This window comes from Physella acuta, unplaced genomic scaffold, assembly GCF_028476545.2.
Source record: "Physella acuta isolate Inbredline_101_S28 unplaced genomic scaffold, ASM2847654v3 ptg000017l, whole genome shotgun sequence".
In the NCBI taxonomy this organism is placed as follows: domain Eukaryota; kingdom Metazoa; phylum Mollusca; class Gastropoda; family Physidae; genus Physella; species Physella acuta.
Window position 1 is genome coordinate 927,550 of NW_026731537.1, and position 20,599 is coordinate 948,148.

At 43.1% G+C, this 20,599-nt stretch overlaps 1 protein-coding gene across 1 annotated transcript in view; it reads right to left on the reverse strand.

The window, feature by feature from the left end:
- LOC131937461 (gamma-aminobutyric acid receptor subunit alpha-1) overlaps nucleotides 1–20,599 on the reverse strand; it is a 34,523-nt gene that overhangs the window by 5,633 nt on the left and 8,291 nt on the right. The window contains exon 3 of the mRNA XM_059294920.1: nucleotides 1,286–1,383. Coding sequence (XP_059150903.1) covers nucleotides 1,286–1,383 — 98 coding nt within the window. The remainder of the gene's footprint in view (nucleotides 1–1,285; nucleotides 1,384–20,599) is intronic.

A 20,599-nucleotide genomic window follows, 5' to 3' on the forward strand; every position in this document is an offset into this window, starting at 1 on the left:
ATGTGTTTCTTGACCTCGGCGTATGATAGTGTGCCCACCAGCATTTACTTTTAACATGGGTCAGGTACTCATCAGAGCTGGGTGGACTCAGGGAAGACCTTCAGACACCGAACCGAAATTCGAACTGGAGACTTTCTGTGTGACGGTCGAGTGCTCTACCACTTGACCGCGCTGTACCATTCACTTAGGACTTACACAAAAATGTCACAAACAAACATATCACCAACACGTCACAAATACGACATTGAGGATTATCCTACCTCAGCATTATGACAATTGTTTTTGAAGACAAAAAGACAAGACTTTAAAATACTTTAAATCTTTCATTATGTAATTCGTGCTCGATATTTTTATATAACACTTGGCCACATCAATAGTGAGGGGAGTAACGATACTCTAACCCAATAAGATTTTCTAACTAAATAACGATACTCTAACCCAATAACGATACTCTAACTAAATAACGATACTCTAACCCAATAACGATACTTTTCCCAAAGTAACCATACTTCAACCCCAAACAGACCAAGTTTGAAAGTATTGATATTGATGTAAGCATTCGTCTCAAAGAAAAGCACCATTAGCTAACCAGACAGTAATCTAACCGAGTGGGTGTTTGAAAGAAAGATTCCAGTCCGAGCACCGTCTCTGGTCGCGACTAAGCTTTTAGTTGTCAATCTTTGTTTACCTCCCTTACCCACCCTACCCCGGCCTTTGACCCCAAGATTTGACCTGAAACTGTCCTCTATTAGTAGATCAAACAGCAGACGACGGGCAGACGAGTCGTTGTTTACCAAAGCCACTTGCATTGATTCCCCGCGAGATCTTGACGTGGACTGGAAGTTGCTCTAGTCTTGTGTTTGCTCATCTCTCCGTGTCTCTACCCTTCTTACACTCCTGCAGCAAATTGGTCGCTGAGATGTAGACTGATCGACCAGAAAATGAAGTGGTCAGTTGTGTGATTTGGTCATTTCCGTGTGATTTGGTCAGTTCCGTGTGATTTGGTCAATGGCGTGATTTGGTCAATGGCGTGATGTGGTGATCGGAAGAGCGGTGGTTCAGACATCCAAACAGAACCATTCCCTTACTCATTCTGTCAACAGTCCTGATTCAACAGAGGCTCACTACTTGGTCGTTTAATTGGTATAGGCAGCTTGGAAGTTCCGCCACTGCCTCAACCCTGACCTACTCCAAGGTCAATCTTTCAACCCTGACCTACTCCAAGGTTTAAACAAGGAACCCTCACCCACACAAGGTCAAGCCTTGACCTATCTGAAGGTCGTACCTCCAATCCCAGGTCTGACCTCCTTCTTGTAGCCGTCCAGCAGGTGGTCCAAAACTTCCGACACGGCTTTTGTTTTCTCCACCTCATAGCAGCAGCACCTGTAACAGGACATTTTACATTTGTAACAGGACATTTTACACATGTAACAGGACATTTTACATTTTACACCTGCAACAGGACATTTTACACCTTTAACAGGACATTTTACATTTGTAACAGGACATTTTACATTTGTAACAGGACATTTTACAGCTGTAACAGGGCATTTTACACATGTAACAGGACATTTTACACCTGTAACAGGACATTTTACATTTGTAACAGGACATTTGACATTTGTAACAGGACATTTTACAGCTGTAACAGGATATTTTACATTTGTAACAGGACATTTTACATTTGTAACAGGACATTTTACACCTGTAACAGGACATTTTACATTTGTAACAGGACATTTTACACCTGTAACAGGACATTTTACATTTGTAACAGGACATTTTACATTTGTAACAGGACATTTTACAGCTGTAACAGGACATTTTACATTTGTAACAGGACATTTTACACCTGTAACAGGACATTTTACATTTGTAACAGGACATTTTACATTTGTAACAGGACATTTTACAGCTGTAACAGGACATTTTACATTTGTAACAGGACATTTTACATTTGTAACAGGACATTTTACACCTGTAACAGGACATTTTACAGCTGTAACAGAACATTTTACACCTGTAACAGGACATTTTACACCTGTAACAGGACATTTTACAGCTGTAACACAGGACATTTTACACCTGTAACACAGGACATTTTACATTTGTAACACAGGAAATTTTACACCTGTAACAGGACATTTTACATTTGTAACACAGGACATTTTACATTTTGTAACACATGACATTTTACATTTTGTAACACATGACATTTTACACATGTAACGTGTAACAGATGACTGAGAAAGATTTAAATAAGAAAGTTCCAGCAACTTCCATGAAATAGGATCAACCCAAGTGTCAGGGGGGAGGGGTATGGTGTGTTTGTGTGAGTGTTTAGATGTGTGCGTGTGGTTATCCCTCACACTTGTACTGACAAGCAACTTGACCACGATTTGTTAGTGTCGTGAATAGAGTCGGCAACTTGACCACGATTTGTTAGTGTCGTGAATAGAGTCGGCAACTTGACCACGATTTGTTAGTGTCGTGAATAGAGTCGGCAACTTGACCACGATTTGTTAGTGTCGTGAATAGAGTCGGCAACTTGACCACGATTTGTTAGTGTCGTGAATAGAGTCGGCAACTTGACCACGATTTGTTTTGAACCTAATGAAATCCTTGGTCGCCCCCCCCCCCACCCAGTCGCCCCTCTCCCTCTACACACACACGTCCAGTGAGCTTATATTTTCACGTCACTTCTCACGGTAATATGTTAACATCCCCGTATTTTAACATTCTCTGTTAACATTCATGTATTTTAACATTCTCTGCTAACATCCTTCAATTCGCAGTTCTGTTCCCATTTCACAGCTAGAAAAAGGGAAGACACAAAAAAGTCAACATTCACTTGTGTCTGTTAAAACTACTTCCGGTTTTGGTTTCAAGTGCTTCCCGTCCAGCTCCCTGGCGACCCCCCCCCCCCCCTGCTGTGGGAGGGATTAAATTAGAAACAGCATCCGGTCCCTTTCTTCTTTTTGATTGGCTGCTCGTCTGGCCCGGAGAGAGCTTGGGTAGTCGATTACCCAGCTTGAACGATGACACACGAGATCGAGTATCGAGTCAAGTATCGAACCAATTAGTTTGACGTCTGCAGCGAAAAATTATTTCCCTTTCCCTGTCCAAAATGTAAATTTAAACGGTAGTTGAAATAACACTTGAAAGTGTAAGTATCGAATACAAGGTATCGTTATCCAAGTATCGTCGGCAAAGTATCGAGTATTGCACGAAAAATGACAGGAATCAGGTGACAGTTCCCGTGGTACTCTGGTGTTGGGGTAATAAAAGAAGACTTTAGAAAGTCTGTCTGTTTGGAATGTCTGTTTCCTCAGCAAATGCGTCCTTGGTACTGTGTTCTTATAAACTGTGACGTTAGCAACTGTGTCCTTATAAACTGTACAGCCATTTTTTGTGGGTTTAGTTATCGTAGTTTTACGCTAAAACTCGAAAACGTCTTAAGTCAAGTTCAAACTTTGGCAGTCATATGACTCGGTAAAAGTCAACAGATAGTGTAATGAACATTCTAGAATATAAATTCACTTTATAAACCATCAAATCAAAAGAGCCCTTAGTACCCAATATGTTAACAAAGAGCCATCGGCCCCACACATTTTTGGGTGAGGAGCCCTCACGGTCTAGTCCCCCACACACGTTAGCTATCCCCCCCCCCAACATACTAGCCCCACACACCTTAAACCGAGCAAAGAACAAAAAGCTTGCATCACTCACACAGCCCAAGGTAAATGTTGGTTGTTGCCTTATTCAAGGATGGCTTATTGATAACTTCTTGTTGTTTTTATCTTTTTACGAACAGCTACTCATAACTTGCACATATCTTTCAGATAATACACAGATATAATTAGCAATCATCAAGTCAATACATGACAATAGCCCAAAGCAAGTCTTGAAAATAGTTCTCAATATTCACGACGTGATAATAGCCTTAAAAAATTCACGACGTGAGAATAGCCTTCAACAATTCACGACGTGAGAATAGCCTTCAACAATTCATGACGTGAGAATAGCCCTCGTGTACCGGAAGTATGGAGAAAACAATATTAGATTCCACCCAGCAGTTTAGAAAAATAAAATTATGGAAATATTGGTCAGTTTATCTTCTAGGGGAGATAAACGAGGAATGTAAATTACAAGAAAATCGTCGGCCTTTTTTTCTTTAGACATGGCGGATGTTTAGGGCAGCTTTACATGCGGATTTTCGTGAAACATTTAACCAATAGTCGGCTTATATCGGGGCCAGTGTTTCTTCCAGACTTTTTCTCCGGGGGGGGGGGGGGCATTTGAAATTTTCGAGGGGGGGGGGGGCGGTCTAAAATTTCCGGGTGGATAGGGGGGGGGGGCGAAAACTGTTAAAAATATTTTTTCTATAGAAATTCCATTTCGTTCGGGGGGGGGGGGGGAGGGGGGGCGGTAGACCTTCTTCAGGCTGTGCCCCCCCCCCCCCCCGAAGAGATGCCTGGAAGAAACTCTGACTGGGGTTCCCATCTTACATTTGACCAAAAACCAGCCAATAGGCTTTGTAGCTTGCAGACGATCGGTGAAAGTCAACTGGTGTGGTCTAACAAAAGTCATGTGGTCTAACATAAGTCATGTGATCTAACATAAGTCATATGGTCTAACATAAGTCATGTGGTCTAACATAAGTCATGTGGTCTAACATAAGTCATGTGGTCTAACAAAAGTCATGTGGTCTAACAAAAGTCATGTGGTCGAACAAAAGTCATGTGGTCTAACATAAGTAATGTGGTCTAACATAAGTCATGTGGTCTAACAAAAGTCATGTGGTCTAACAAAAGTCATGTGGTCTAGTAATAGTCATGTGGTCTAACAAAAGTCATGTGGTCTAACAAAAGTCGAGGTGTCTAGCAAAAGTCATATTGTCTAGCAATAGTCATGTGATCTCGCAAAAGTAGTGTGGTCGAACAAAAGTCATGTGGTCTAACTTAAGTCATGTGGTCTAACATAAGTCATATGGTCTAACAAAAGTCATGTGGTCTAACAAAAGTCATGTGCATTCTACTGAGGGTATCTATTGGTGTGTATAACGTCAGTGTCTATTTGTGTATAACAGGGGTCTCCAAACTACGGCCCGCGGGCCGGATGCGGCCCGTGAAGCCCTCTCATTCGGCCCGCGGAGATGTTTTTGTCCAAGGAAAAAAAACGTTTGTTGGTGATGGCTGAGGAACTTTGCCCAGAGAAATCAAAGACATGCCTGGAAGAAACTGGCCCCCGAACTGAAATTTCATAGTTAATGCGGCCCTCGGGCTGAAAAGTTTGGAGACCCCTGGTGTATAACGTCAGTGTGTATTGGTGTGTATAACCTCAAGGTATATTGGTGTGTATAACGTCAAGGTATATTGGTGTGTATAACGTCAGTGTCTATTGGTGTATAACGTCAGTGTCTATTTGTGTATAACGTCAGTGTCTATTTGTGTGTAAAACGTCAGTGTCTATTTGTGTATAACGTCAGTATCTATTTGTGTATATAACGTCAGTGTCTATTTGTGTATAACGTCAGTATCTATTTGTGTATATAACGTCAGTGTCTATTTGTGTGTATAACGTCAGTGTATTGACAACAAATTTTGTTAAACTAACTCTTCAAACATTGGAGGCAGTGGCGTAGCGAGGTCGGGTGTCACGCGGTGCGGCACTTAATGGTGTCACCCCCCCCCCCAGAGGCGTAGCGACCCTTCCCGGGGACAAACTTTCAAATTTTCGATTTGCACCCCCCCCCTCAAACTTTTGATTTGCAACCCCCCCCCCCAAATTTTTTTTTTCTATATATTTTGCAATTTTTTTGCCTTGGTGTCACCCCCCTAAATGGTGTCACCCAGTGCGGTCCGCACCTCCGCCCCCCCCCCCCCCCTCGCTACGCCCCTGATTGGAGGTAATTTACATCCAAATTGTTTAGCTCTACATAAGCACCTATTGTTACATATAACATCCAAATTGTTTAGCCCTACATAAGCACCTATTGTTACATCGCAGAAATCTGGAACCAATAGACGCTTATTGACACGAACTGGTCCGAGAATGACGTCATAGATACGTCACGATCCAGTGGCAGTCGACAGGAATCACGGCCAGCAGCAGATAAGTGTCTGCGTGCCGTCTGATGGAGTGCTTCAATTTTTGGTCCAAATTTCGGGCCCGTTTTTAGGCCAATTTCCAGACGGCTGTTGATCTAATCCTGGGGAGGGTAAGGGTGAGCTTAGAGCTTAGAGCTCAGCTTCCATTTTGTTTATTCACAATCACGCGGGAAATGGGCATCTTCGGTCAGTTTTGGTCAGCCTTCGGTGTCGATGACTCATCAAGTGAGTTACATTCGTCATAGTAGAGCAACGACCAACTAAGTCACTGAAACTTGACCACCTACGTCACTGAAATTTGACCAACTACGTCACTGTGTATTTGACCAACTACGTCACTGTGTATTTGACCAACTACGTCAATGTGTATTTGACACTCTCAAGTTTTGTTTACATGTCTGTCCTGTCGGTGCTCACATTCACGGCTGCTAACATTCACGGCTGCTAACATTCACGGCTGCTAACATTCACGGCTGCTAACATTCACGGCTGCTAACATTCACGGCTGCTAACATTCACGGCTGCTAACATTCACGGCTGCTAACATTCACGGCTGCTAACATTCACGGCTGCTAACATTCACGGCTGCTAACATTCACGGCTGCTAACATTCACGGCTGCTAACATTCACGGCTGCTAACATTCACGGCTGCTAACATTCACGGCTGCCAACATTCACGGCTGCTAACATTCACGGCTGCTAACATTCACGGCTGCTAACATTCACGGCTGCTAACATTCACGGCTGCTAACATTCACGGCTGCTAACATTCACGGCTGCTAACATTCACGGCTGCTAACATTCACGGCTGCTAGCATTCACGGCTGCTAACATTCACGGCTGCTAACATTCACGGCTGCTAACATTCACGGCTGCTAACATTCACGGCTGCTAACATTCACGGCTGCTAACATTCACAGCTGCTAGCATTAAGTAACTCAGATCTTAGTGACCTCAATGGTTGTAAGTTCACCATATCCCCCCCCCCCCACACACCTTATGCCACCACTTGAGCGAGGTGATCTGTTGGTGATCTGTAGGTCACACCAGTGGTGGCATAAGGTGTGTGTGACCAAGCAGACAAACGGCCAAACAGACAAACGGTCAAACAGACAAACGGCCAAACAGACAAACGGTCAGACAGACAAACGGTCAAGCAGACAAACGGTCAAACAGACAAACGGTCAAACAGACAAACGGCCAAACAGACAAACGGTCAAACAGACAAACGGCCAAACAGACAAACGGTCAGACAGACAAACGGTCAAGCAGACAAACGGTCAAGCAGACAAACGGTCAAGCAGACAAACGGTCAAGCAGACAAACGGCCAAACAGACAAACGGTCCAGCATAGATACCCAGCCTAGACATCGCAACTAGGCCAAAAACCTAAGGGACGTAACTCCCTTACGCCTCCCGTGACACCTCATGAACCCCCACACCACCAGCCCCACACTTCACCAGCCCCACACTTCACCAGCCCCACACTTCACCAGTCCCACACTTCGCCAGCCCCACACTTCACTCGCCCCACACTTCGCCAGCCCCACACTTTACCAGCCCCACACTTTACCAGCCCCACACTTCACCAGCCCTACACTTTACTCGCCCCACACTTCGCCAGCCCCACACTTTACCAGCCCCACACTTTACTCGCCCCACACTTCGCCAGCCCCACACTTTACCAGCCCCACACTTCACCAGCCCCACACCACCAGCCCCACACTTTACCAGCCTCACACTTTACCAGCCATCCAGTGCCACAGTGACTTTCTCCAGAGCTAAAGGAAGTGTCCTGGGAATTACCCCCCCCCCCCCCCCCACCATCGTCTCGAAATTAAGTGGAGTCGATTTTGGTCTGTGGCCGGGATATCTGATATTGACAGCTTTTGATTCGAGTCAACCGTTGCCAGAGATTATTTAACGGTGGTGAGGCTTAGGTGAAGGTGGAGACACATTCCATTTTTACTTGCCTGAGATTATTTAACGGTGGTGAGGCTTAGGTGATGGTGGAGACACATTCCATTTTTACTTGCCGGAGATTATTTAACGGTGCTGAGGCCTAGCTGAGGGTGGGGACACATTCCATTTTTACTTGCCGGAGATTATTTAACGGTGCTGAGGCCTAGGTGAGGGTGGGGACACATTCCATTTTTAGCAGAAGGGTTAGAGTCTGTGATAGGTTTAAATTAGCGAGACAAAAAGTAATTGTTAATTAGTCCAATTATCGAAACTGGTGCATGTGCACACAAAATTAAGTACTTTTGACCCCACAATTTTAATTTCTAATTGACCTTTAGTTTTTGTATCTATAATTTTTTTAAAATTGGTTCTTATAATAACAAATATTTCAGAATCCGTTGTTTTAAATAAAAATAAATTAAATTAAAAAAAAAAATGACTTGTTTTGAATGAAGAGTTGTAAGTGGCTTGTATAAGACAAAACCGAAAAACTAAACGGCATGACGTGAACCATAGGCGAAACAAATCCATGAGACGATAAAAAATATATATGTCGCGCCTGTTGATCACAAAAAAATAAATAAATATTGTCTTCTCTTATTGTTGGCATGTTAGCAAACATATAGCACCCAGCATTCAATAGTGGGGTGTGAGGGGGGGGGGGGGGGAAGCCGAAATTGGTTAATTCACGGGATGAACTCTAGGGCATGAACTTGATCGATCTCTGATGACGGGCAGAGCTGGCATTGATTTTATGACGAAAATCATTTTTCGTCCGTTCCACTGTCTAAATCTTCGTCATAGAGTGGCGAGCTTACGTCCTGCCCTTGTGCTTGGCTCTGATAAGTGAAGTCGTTGAAGCGTTTGACTTAAATTATCGTACGTGATGTGTCTTTAATAAGCTAGATAATTAGCCTATAGACATTTTATTTTTTTAGATAGTACCTTGAGTTGGGAGGATTCCAAAGTTACCAAAGGTGAAGGTCGTTATCTATGTATGGTGTAATGTAATTAGGCAAAATACCTCCCACAGAATGAATGAAGTTGAACACGATAGCCAGCTAAACCACGTAGCTAAGAGACCAATTTTCTAGTTTGATTAACATAACCAAAATTATGGAAAGCTAAACTAATTAGCCACGACAGAAGGACGCCAACGACAGACTGACGCCAACGACGTTAGCTGAAGGTGTGCTGTAGCACCATCACACGCACCACACTAAGTGACACCAACACACCATGTTTGGCCATCTTATTTAGTGACACCAACACACCATGTTTGGCCATCTTATTTAGTGACACCAACACACTTTATTTGGCCATCTCATTTAGTGACACCAACACACCATGTTTGGCCATCTTATTTAGTGACATAAACACACCATGTTTGGCCATCTCATTAAATGACACCAACACACTTTATTTGGCCATCTCATTTAGTGACACCAACACACCCTGTTTGGCCATCTCATTTTGTGACACCAACACACCATGTTTGGCCATCTCATTTAGTGACACCAACACACCATGTTTGGCCATCTCATTTAGTGACACCAACACACCATGTTTGGCCATCTCACTCACTCAGGCCATCGCATTAGGAAACATCCCAAACACGCAGCCATCCAGATGACGTAGCTTAGTTTAATCAATGTCTGTCTTTTGTTGAATCAAACTAAAGGACCATGAACATTATATAACACATTATATAACACATTATATAACAGATTATATAACCCATTATATAACACATTATATAACAGATTATATAACACATTATATAACACATTATATAACACATTATATAACACATTATATAACACATTATATAACACATCATATAACACATATGTGTTATGTAAACACATTATCATTTAAATGACGTCACACCACAAACACACCTCAATGTCCATACAAGTGGACAATGTCTAGGTGAAACAACATCACCAGAGGCATAGCGATCCCTCCCGGCACCCGGTGCGAACCTTCAGTTTAGCGCCCCCCACCCCCTAGCTACGCCTCTGAACATAACCATACAAGTGAACAAATGTCTTAGTAACACAACATAACCATACAAGTAGACAAAGTAAACATATACTGGCACCAGAGAAAAAAAAATCAATCGTGATTTCAAAACATTTTCGGACGGTGAAACTATTGTGAACAGTTTAAAACATAATGGACAATAAAAAAACGTGGACAGAATAAAAATGTGGACTTTGAAAAAAAACATGGATGTGTCTAATGTATTCGACGTGACGTCAAATAATGTGGAAAAAAAATGAGAAAAAAAAAACAACGAAACAATCCAAAAATAGGTCAACGGTTCAGAAGGATGCAGTAACCGGCGAACCAGTTTTGTTCAAATAGCAGACGACAGCTGATAAATATCTTCTGCTAATAGGTTTTTGGAAATCGATATTTTTGCTCAAGTTCGCCGGAGATTCAAAATATTGACCGGAACTATGTCTGGCAACAAAAGCTTTGTTTGGTCTGATCGTCTGCTGATCTTGGTGGGTTAGGGACATGGTCGTCTGCTGATATTGGTGGGTTAGGGACATGGTCGTCTGCTGATATTGGTGGGTTAGGGACATGGTCGTCTGCTGATATTGGTGGGTTAGGGATATGGTCGTTAGGATTAGCGTGTTAGTATCTATACCTTCGTGTGAAAATGCTTTTAGTTTTATGTATATATTTTAGTGTGAATATGCTTTAGCTTTGTATTTATTTCGTAGTGTGAATATGCTTTGTTTTAGCTTTGTATTTATTTCGCAGTGTGAATATGCTTTTAGCTTTAGGTGTGAACAGTTTCTGTCTAGACTGACCGAAGCAATGACCCCTAAAGCCCAGTTGTACAGAACCCACTTTCACATTTCAAAACCATCCCTTTACTTGGGGCTAAAAAGTCTAGATTTTAAACAGGATATTTCGTTTACACGTTTTACCAACTTATTTTGTACATCAAATTATTTTAGAACTCGTGCAGTTAAGTTACAAAAAAACATTTTCCTGCAAATCAGATCGAATGTGTAGCCTAAAATGTATCTCAAGCTCACAAAACTAGCGATTTGAGCTCACAGACTTGCCCCCCCCCCCCCCCCACCATGGGCCATCAAGGACACTGATCAGATACCACGTGAAGAGTCCGTTTTTTCCTAGCGAGATAATGGCGGCTCTATTTGTTACACGCGGGAAATCTTGTCCGATCTTTCATCTCACATTCACCTCACAGTCCTTAACGTTTCGCACTGCTCCGTACATACGTATATATATATATATATATATATATATATATATATATATATATATATATATATATATATATATGGTCAGAGAGGTACCAAGTCAGTTTGTAACTATGTCAGCAAGTCAGAAGTTAGCGAGGATATTAAAGTCTTCTGTACATGGAAACTTCTGGAAACTTCTGGCTATCGATTTATTTTCTCCAGTGATGAGGAAAACGTGTTCGCTCTAGGGAGTTCTTCGTCAAAACACCCACCCGTGGTCACCAGTCACCAGTGGTCACCACAGTCACCAGTGGTCACCACAGTCACCAGTATACCACACTCACTCCACACCCACCCGTGGTCACCAGTGGTCACCACACCCACCCGTGGTCACCACAGTCACCAATGGTTACCACAGTCACCAGTGGTCACCACAGTCACCAGTGGTCACCACAGTCACCAGTGGTCACCACACCCACCCGTGGTCACCAGTGGTCACCACACCCACCCGTGGTCACCACAGTCACCAATGGTTACCACACTCCACTAGAGGTCGCCACACTCAACAGTTTACGTAACTGAAACAGTTATCGTGTTCCCACGGAAATAAAGTAAAGTACAATTTCCGATTATGGGAAATCGCTTAAAACGTCGATGGAAATCTGCGAATACAATTTAATATTTGTGTGTGAAGTTTTGTGTACCTAACTTTAATGGTACTTAAAATATCGATAAAAGACCATAGGTAGAGTATGTATCAATTCCGGTCACCGGAAATCGGTCAAAGGTTGACAGAAAACTACAAATTTGATACAATACTAAAATGTGAAATTTCCTCAACATAACTGAAACGGAAGTCAGGTTATAGTGTTTAAAGACACAGACACAAACACACACACACACATAGAGATGGACAAGATTAAAACAGTCTATCTGACGGTGACTCCGCCATTTCTGGTAGTGGTCACTCTTTGTTCGGTGGTTGACCTGTCGTCGTCTTCCACCCCCCCCCCACCCCACCCCTCCCACCACAGGGCTAATGAAATCGCAGGAAGGTACCGAAATCAATTTGATGGTAATCGATGAAAGGTTTGACGCTGGTTCTAGGGCTAGGGGTTAATTTTCGCTGGCTAGGACAGCTTTATCGTGGTCAGTCACTGGTCGGTATAGTGATAATGATGTGGCCAGTGTGATATTAATGCTGTGGTCTGGTCAGTGTTGTGTTAATGGAGTGTTCAGTGTGGTGTTAATGGTGTGGTCAGTATAGTGATAATGGTGTGGTCAGTGTAGTGTTAATGGTGTGGTCAGTGTGGTATTAATGGTGTGGTCAGTGTGGTGTTAATGGTGTGGTCAGTGTGGTATAAATGGATTGGTCAGTGTAGTATTAATGGTGTGGTCAGTGTGGTATTAATGATGTGGTCAGTGTGGTGTTAATGCTGTGGTCAGTGTGGTGTTAATGGTGTGGTCAGTGTAGTGTTAATGGTGTGGTCAGTGTGGTATTGATGGTGTGGTCAGTGTGGTGTTAATGGTGTGGTCAGTGTGGTATAAATGGATTGGTCAGTGTAGTATTAATGGTGTGGTCAGTGTGGTATTAATGATGTGGTCAATGTGGTGTTAATGATGTGGTCAGTGTGGTATTAATGGTGTGGTCAGTGTGGTATTAATGATGTGGTCAGTGTGGTGTTAATGGTGTGGTTAGTGTGGTATTAATGGTGTGGTCAGTGTGGTATTAATGATGTGGTCAGTGTGGTGTTAATGGTGTGGTTAGTGTGGTATTAATGGTGTGGTCAGTGTGGTATTAATGATGTGGTCAGGGTGGTGTTAATGATGTGGTCAGTGTGGTATTAATGATGTGGTCAGTGTGGTGTTAATGGTGTGGTCAGTGTGGTGTTAATGATGTGGTTAGTGTGGTATTAATGATGTGGTCAGTGTGGTGTTAATGGTGTGGTCAGTGTGGTGTTAATGATGTGGTCAGTGTGGTATTAATGATGTGGTCAGTGTGGTGTTAATGATGTGGTCAGTGTGGTGTTAATGATGTGGTCAGTGTGGTGTTAATGATGTGGTCAGTGTGGTGTTAATGGTGTGGTCAGTGTGGTGTTAATGGTGTGGTCAGTGTGGTATTAATACATATTAATGTTGGCAGTTGTTAGTTAGGTATTGATGATGTGGTTAGTTAGGTTGTGATGGTGTCATCAGTTAGGTGTTGATGGTGTCATCGGTTAGGTGTTGATGATGTAGTTAGTTAGGTGGTGATGGTGTGGTTAGGTAGGTGTTGATGATGTGGTTAGTTAGGTGGTGATGGTGTCATCAGTTAAGTGTTGATGATGTGGTTAGTTAGGTGGTGATGGTGTGGTTAGTTAAGTGGTGATGGTATGGTTAGTTAGGTGGTGATGGTGTAGTTATGTAGATGTTGATGGTGTGGTAAGATAAGTGTGCATGTAAATGGACACACATGAATTTAAACATCAATCTTAAAAAAAGAAATGAACCTTAAACGTGATTTGTTTACATCAGTGATCATTTGGGATAAAATATACTCTCCACCCAGGTCCCACAACCTTAGGGTCGACCCCTGATCCTACAACTTTAGGGTCGACCCCTGATCCCACAACCTTAGGGTCGATCCCTGATCCTACAACTTTAGGGTCGACCCCTGATCCTACAACTTTAGGGTTTACCCCTGATCTCACAACTTAAGGTTCGACCCCTGATCTCACAATTGTATAGATAATCGTCGGTCCAGTTTTTGTTGGACGACTTCATAAAGCGGTGACGGTGACATTCAAGAAGGATGGAGAATAACATCATGTTGATGGTGTCTACCATCATGTTGATGGCGTGTACCATCATGTTGATGGTGTCTACCATCATGTTGATGGTGTCTACCATCATGTTGATGGTGTCTACCATCATGTTGATGGCGTGTACCATCATGTTGATCGTGTCTACCATCATGTTGATGGTGTCTACCATCATGTTGATGGCGTGTACCATCATGTTGATGGTGTCTACCATCATGTTGATGGTGTCTACCATCATGGTGTGTACCATCATGTTGATGGTGTCTACCATCATGGTGTGTACCATCATGTTGATGGTGTCTACCATCATGTTGATGGTGTCTACCATCATGTTGATGGTGTCTACCATCATGTTGATGGTGTCTACCATCATGTTGACGGTGTGTACCATGATGTTGATGCTGTGTACCATCATGTTGATGCTGTGTACCATCATGTTGATGGTGTGTTTTGACAAGTTTTGTGGCTCTGCAGACTAAACTTCTACAAGAGATCTCTCAATAAGATGCCCAATTCTTTTTTAAATTCTTTTTTTAAATGCCATTAACTTTAGCGGCTTTCAACGAATCCTTTCACACCTTTTAATAATTGATTTTCTATGTCTTCGGTGTAGAGCGGTTTGGTATTATCCGTGGAGTCTAATTTGTTAGTAGGTCGAAAATCACACACACACACACACACACACACACAAACACACACACACACACACACATACAAACACACACCGACACACAAACACACAAACATTTTAATGAAAACTGTTGGACATGTTCAGGATAAAGTGTACAAAATTGTACCAGGAAATGACATTCGAACACAATATTATTGCATAACTATGCGCCAGGGGGTCTGTAAGTGTAACTGTAAGGTTTCATCCATTTATGACGTCCACAATTTTTTTTATTTTTACCCCCCCCCCCCCCCTTAAAAAAATCCACTTTTTTTCCTTATAAGAGTCCATATGCGTCCAAAAAAAAATCCGTTTTTTTTTCGGACCCCCCCCCTCGCGTGTGGACGTCATAAATGGATGACCCCCTAAGAGTAAGTGTAAGCAAATGTAGATTTTGTGTAGTCAAAACACTACAGCTACAGAAAAAAAGTATGCTATTTGAAAGCTATTGTTGTATAGCAAAGAAATAATCTTAAATATTAGTCAACTCATCCTAGTAGACTGAAAAACATATGGCATATATATGGCATATATATATATATATATATATATATATATATATATATATATATATATATATATATATATATATATATATATATATATATACACAATGTTTCTAGAGAATTCGGCTAGCGATATTTGCGTGCTATCCGAGCGGTACATTATTTACCAAAGCAAATCGATTCTTTGATTCCATGAAAATGGGTTTTTGTTATCAGCATAACGGTACCGCTTACAGAGGGGGAGGGGGGATTGAAGTTTGTAGCGGCCACAAGAAAACAAATCGGTGTCAGTTATACGGGGGGGGGGCGGTCGATCAAACTTCCGGTGACTGAAATGTGTGTTGAACTTTGACCTGAGACATCCAAGACGTTTGGGGGGCCACTCCATCACGTGGTCGCACCAACCTACAGCGGCGGATAGATCCATCAAGTCACCACACCAACCTACAGCGGCGGATAGATCCATCAGGTCAGGCGGCCATGCCACTTAGCCTACATGTCAATTCATATCCCATCTCCATATATCTCCCACCTCAAACTCAGACCCTCACCTAACACCCCCCCCCCCACCCCTAATACTAACCCACGTCTCCCATATAATCTCCCACCATAACTTACATCCCTCATCCAACCCCCCCCCTCCTCCACCCCTAATACTAACCCCCATCTCCCACCCTCAGCCATATGTGCCGTGGATACACAGCAAACTCCAGCCCTTACAAGTCAGCTGATTGCATTCTTAAATTATTGATATGCAAATATTTTGACAAAATGATTGAACAAACAGAATTTTCTTAAATTATTGACATGCGAATATTTCGACAAAATGATTGAACGAACGGAATTTTCTTAAATTATTGATATGCGAATATTTCGACAAAATGATTGAACGAACGGAATTTTCTTAAATTATTGATATGCGAATATTTCGACAAAATGATTGAACAAACAGAATTTTAGACTTTTGGGTTATTGTATCGATTATTAGAGTACACCATTAATTTCAAGCGAGCTTAATTAAATATTTCTGCCGCTTGTTGAGTGTAGAGTTTTTATGGCGAATTGTTTAATCACATGATCACATCCTGGCAACGAAATTTCGAGAAAACAGCGGCCATTTTTTTTCTGCAGTGTCCGTTGGCCTTTCAAAATTTCGACACCCCATATCTAGGTCAAGGTCATCTCGCGCTGTTTAATAATCGAAGTCTTTTATACAAGAGGGAATCGATACGCAACAAGCATTCTCTACCTCCTTCCCCCCCCCCCAAGCTATCAGAAAACATTTAAACGATGACGTCCATGAAAGCACAAAAGTTTTAGTAAGCTTCGAGGGGTTCCAAATAGAAAATTGAGCAACAACGTTTTACAGAGCGCTCCAAAAATATGTAATGGTGACCTTACTCGGAGACTGTTTTTATAAAGGTGGAAACGGTCGATTTTTTTTTTATTGGACGGGAATAAAAAGAAAGATGGGACAGCCAAATAAGGATGAGACTATCAAATATGGGACAGTCAAAGATGGGACAGCCTCACTTAAAGATGGGACAGCCTCACTTAAAGATGGGACAGCCTCACTTAAAGATGGGACAGCCTCACGTAAAGATGGGACAGCCTCACTTAAAGATGGGACAGCCTCACTTAAAGATGGGACAGCCTCACTTAAAGATGGGACAGCCTCACTTAAAGATGGGACAGCCTAACTTAAAGATGGGACAGTCTCACTTAAAGATGGGACAGCCTCACTTAAAGATGGGACAGCCTCACTTAAAGATGGGACAGTCTCACTTAAAGATGGGACAGTCTCACTTAAAGATGGGACAGTCTCACTTAAAGATGGGACAGCCTCACTTGAAGATGGGACAGCCTCACTTAAAGATGGGACAGTCTCACTTAAAGATGGGACAGTCTCACTTAAAGATGGGACAGTCTCATTTGAAGATGGGACAGCCTCACTTAAAGATGGGACAGCCTCACTTAAAGATTGGACAGTCTCACTTAAAGATGGGACAGTAAAAGATGGGACAGTCTCACGTAAAGATGGGACAGCCTCACTTAAAGATGGGACAGTCTCACTTAAAGATGGGACAGCCTCACTTAAAGATGGGACAGTCTCACTTAAAGATGGGACAGCCTCACTTAAAGATGGGACAGTCTCACTTAAAGATGGGACAGTCTCACTTAAAGATGGGACAGCCTCACTTAAAGATGGGACAGTCTCACTTAAAGATGGGACAGTCTCACTTAAAGATGGGACAGTCTCACTTAAAGATGGGACAGTCTCACTTAAAGATGGGACAGTCTCACTTAAAGATGGGACAGTCTCACTTGAAGATGGGACAGCCTCACTTAAAGATGGGACAGTCAAATATGGAACAGTCAAAGATGGGACAGTCTCACTTAAAGATGGGACAGCCTCACTTAAAGATGGGACAGTCTCACTTAAAGATGGGACAGCCTCACTTAAAGATGGGACAGCCTCACTTAAAGATGTGTGACATTTGTTGTGTGATATTTATTTTGTGATATTTATTGTGTGATATTTGTTGTGTGAAAGTGCCTGGATTTGATCACCCGATGTTCTACGTTGTTCACTAGATATAGAGAAGGTAACGAAATAAGTCTTCCCAACATTAACTAAAGCTCTCTGACCTTCAAATAGACAGTAGCTTAGTACTGTACAGTATGTTTTAGACAGGACAGTGTATTGAGGACAGGACAGTAGCTAGGACTGGATAGGACAGCACGTTAAGGTCTCCTGGCCACTGTGTGGGAGCAGAGAGCTATCTCCTGGCCACTGTGTAGGAGCAGAGAGCTATCTTCTGGCCACTAGGAGCAGAGAGCTATCTTCTGGCCACTAGGAGCAGAGAGCTATCTTCTGGCCACTAGGAGCAGAGAGCTATCTCTTGGCCACTGTGTAGGAGCAGAGAGCTATCTCATGGCCACTAGGAGCAGAGAGCTATCTCCTGGCCACTGTGTAGGAGCAGAGAGCTATCTCCTGGCCACTGTGTAGGAGCAGAGAGTTATCTCCTGGCCACTAGGAGCAGAGAGCTATCTCCTGGCCACTAGGAGCAGAGAGTTATCTCCTGGCCACTAGGAGCAGAGAGCTATCTCCTGGCCACTAGGAGCAGAGAGCTATCTCCTGGCCACTAGGAGCAGAGAGCTATCTCCTGGCCACTAGGAGCAGAGAGCTATCTCCTGGCCACTAGGAGCAGAGAGCTATCTCCTGGCCACTAGGAGCAGAGAGCTATCTCCTGGCCACTAGGAGCAGAGAGCTATCTTCTGGCCACTAGGAGCAGAGAGCTGGCCACTAGGAGCAGAGAGCTATCTCCTGGCCACTAGGAGCAGAGAGCTATCTTCTGGCCACTAGGAGCAGAGAGCTGGCCACTAGGAGCAGAGAGCTATCTCCTGGCCACTAGGAGCAGAGAGCTATCTCCTGGCCACTAGGAGCAGAGAGCTATCTCCTGGCCACTAGGAGCAGAGAGCTATCTCCTGGCCACTAGGAGCAGAGAGCTATCTCCTGGCCACTAGGAGCAGAGAGCTATCTCCTGGCCACTAGGAGCAGAGAGCTATCTCCTGGCCACTAGGAGCAGAGAGCTATCTCCTGGCCACTAGGAGCAGAGAGCTATCTCCTGGCCACTAGGAGCAGAGAGCTATCTCCTGGCCACTAGGAGCAGAGAGCTATCTCCTGGCCACTAGGAGCAGAGAGCTATCTCCTGGCCACTAGGAGCAGAGAGCTATCTTCTGGCCACTAGGAGCAGAGAGCTATCTCCTGGCCACTAGGAGCAGAGAGCTATCTCCTGGCCACTAGGAGCAGAGAGCTATCTTCTGGCCACTAGGAGCAGAGAGCTATCTCCTGGCCACTAGGAGCAGAGAGCTATCTCCTGGCCACTAGGAGCAGAGAGCTATCTTCTGGCCACTAGGAGCAGAGAGCTATCTTCTGGCCACTAGGAGCAGAGAGCTATCTCCTGGCCACTAGGAGCAGAGAGCTATCTCCTGGCCACTAGGAGCAGAGAGCTATATCCTGGCCACTGTGTAGGAGCAGAGAGCTATCTCCTGGCCACTGCTAGTACATCTGTGTTTACACTTCCTCTGATTGTCCCAAATTGTTCCCAGATTTCCGGAAGCCTGAATGATTCTGTAATAAATCCTGCAGGATTCCCCCAGGCCGATGGGCCACAGCATATCAATGTTTCCTGGCGTTCTTTTTAAAACGCCCCAGTAATGAATCTCGCACGGGCAGCGCATCACTTGATGCGTGTAAAAATATAAAATCAATTTGTCAACATTCATCTCCCCTCCTCCATTCTTTAATCACACCCCCCCCTACATACATCAATTATAGGACACTGTCCCCCACACATCAATTATAGGACACTGTCCCCCCACACATCAATTATAGGACACTGTCCCCCACACATCAATTATAGGACACTGTCCCCCACACATCAATTATAGGACACTGTCCCCCACACATCAATTATAGGACACTGTCCCCCCACACATCAATTATAGGACACTGTCCCCCCACACATCAATTATAGGACACTGTCCCCCACACATCAATTATAGGACACTGTCCCCCACACATCAATTATAGGACACTGTCCCCCCACACATCAATTATAGGACACTGTCCCCCACACATCAATTATAGGACTGTCCACATAAATCTACCCCTGAAAGCTGAACTTACCAACAAAATATTTTTAAAAAATAAATAAATAAAATTTCGAATTGTGCCTCAAATTGTATACTTGCTAACAAAATACTTTTTTAACAAAAAATAAAAGAGAATTTCAAATTGTGCCGACAACTGTATGATCTAAAAGAATAAAGCGGTAACAACAATATAAAATAAGTATATGCTTCGTACACCAAATCAGCTCCTATCTTGCTTAAGTTCATTTACTAAGGACACTCAAAATAATTAGCATAATCATCAGCCTCAGACTATTTACACAGCAACATTTTATTTTACTGTAAAGTGATTGTTAAATGTAGGTCTCTGGACCTGTCAGCGGCTCGCCTGACGTTGTTAAAATAATAGTAACCCTATCCAGTAAGAAATGGTTTAGCTAATCGCAGATTAAGTAGGATTCTGCTAGACATAGATTTCTAGATCTTGGTTTAGCTAATCGCAGATTAAGTAGGATTCTGCTAGACATAGATCTCGGTTTAGCTAATCGCAGATTAAGTAAAATTCTGCTAGACATAGATCTTGGTTTAGCTAATCGCAGATTAAGTAGGATTCTGCTAGACATAGATCTTGGTTTAGCTAATCGCAGATTAAGTAGGACTCTGCTAGACATAGATCTTGGTTTA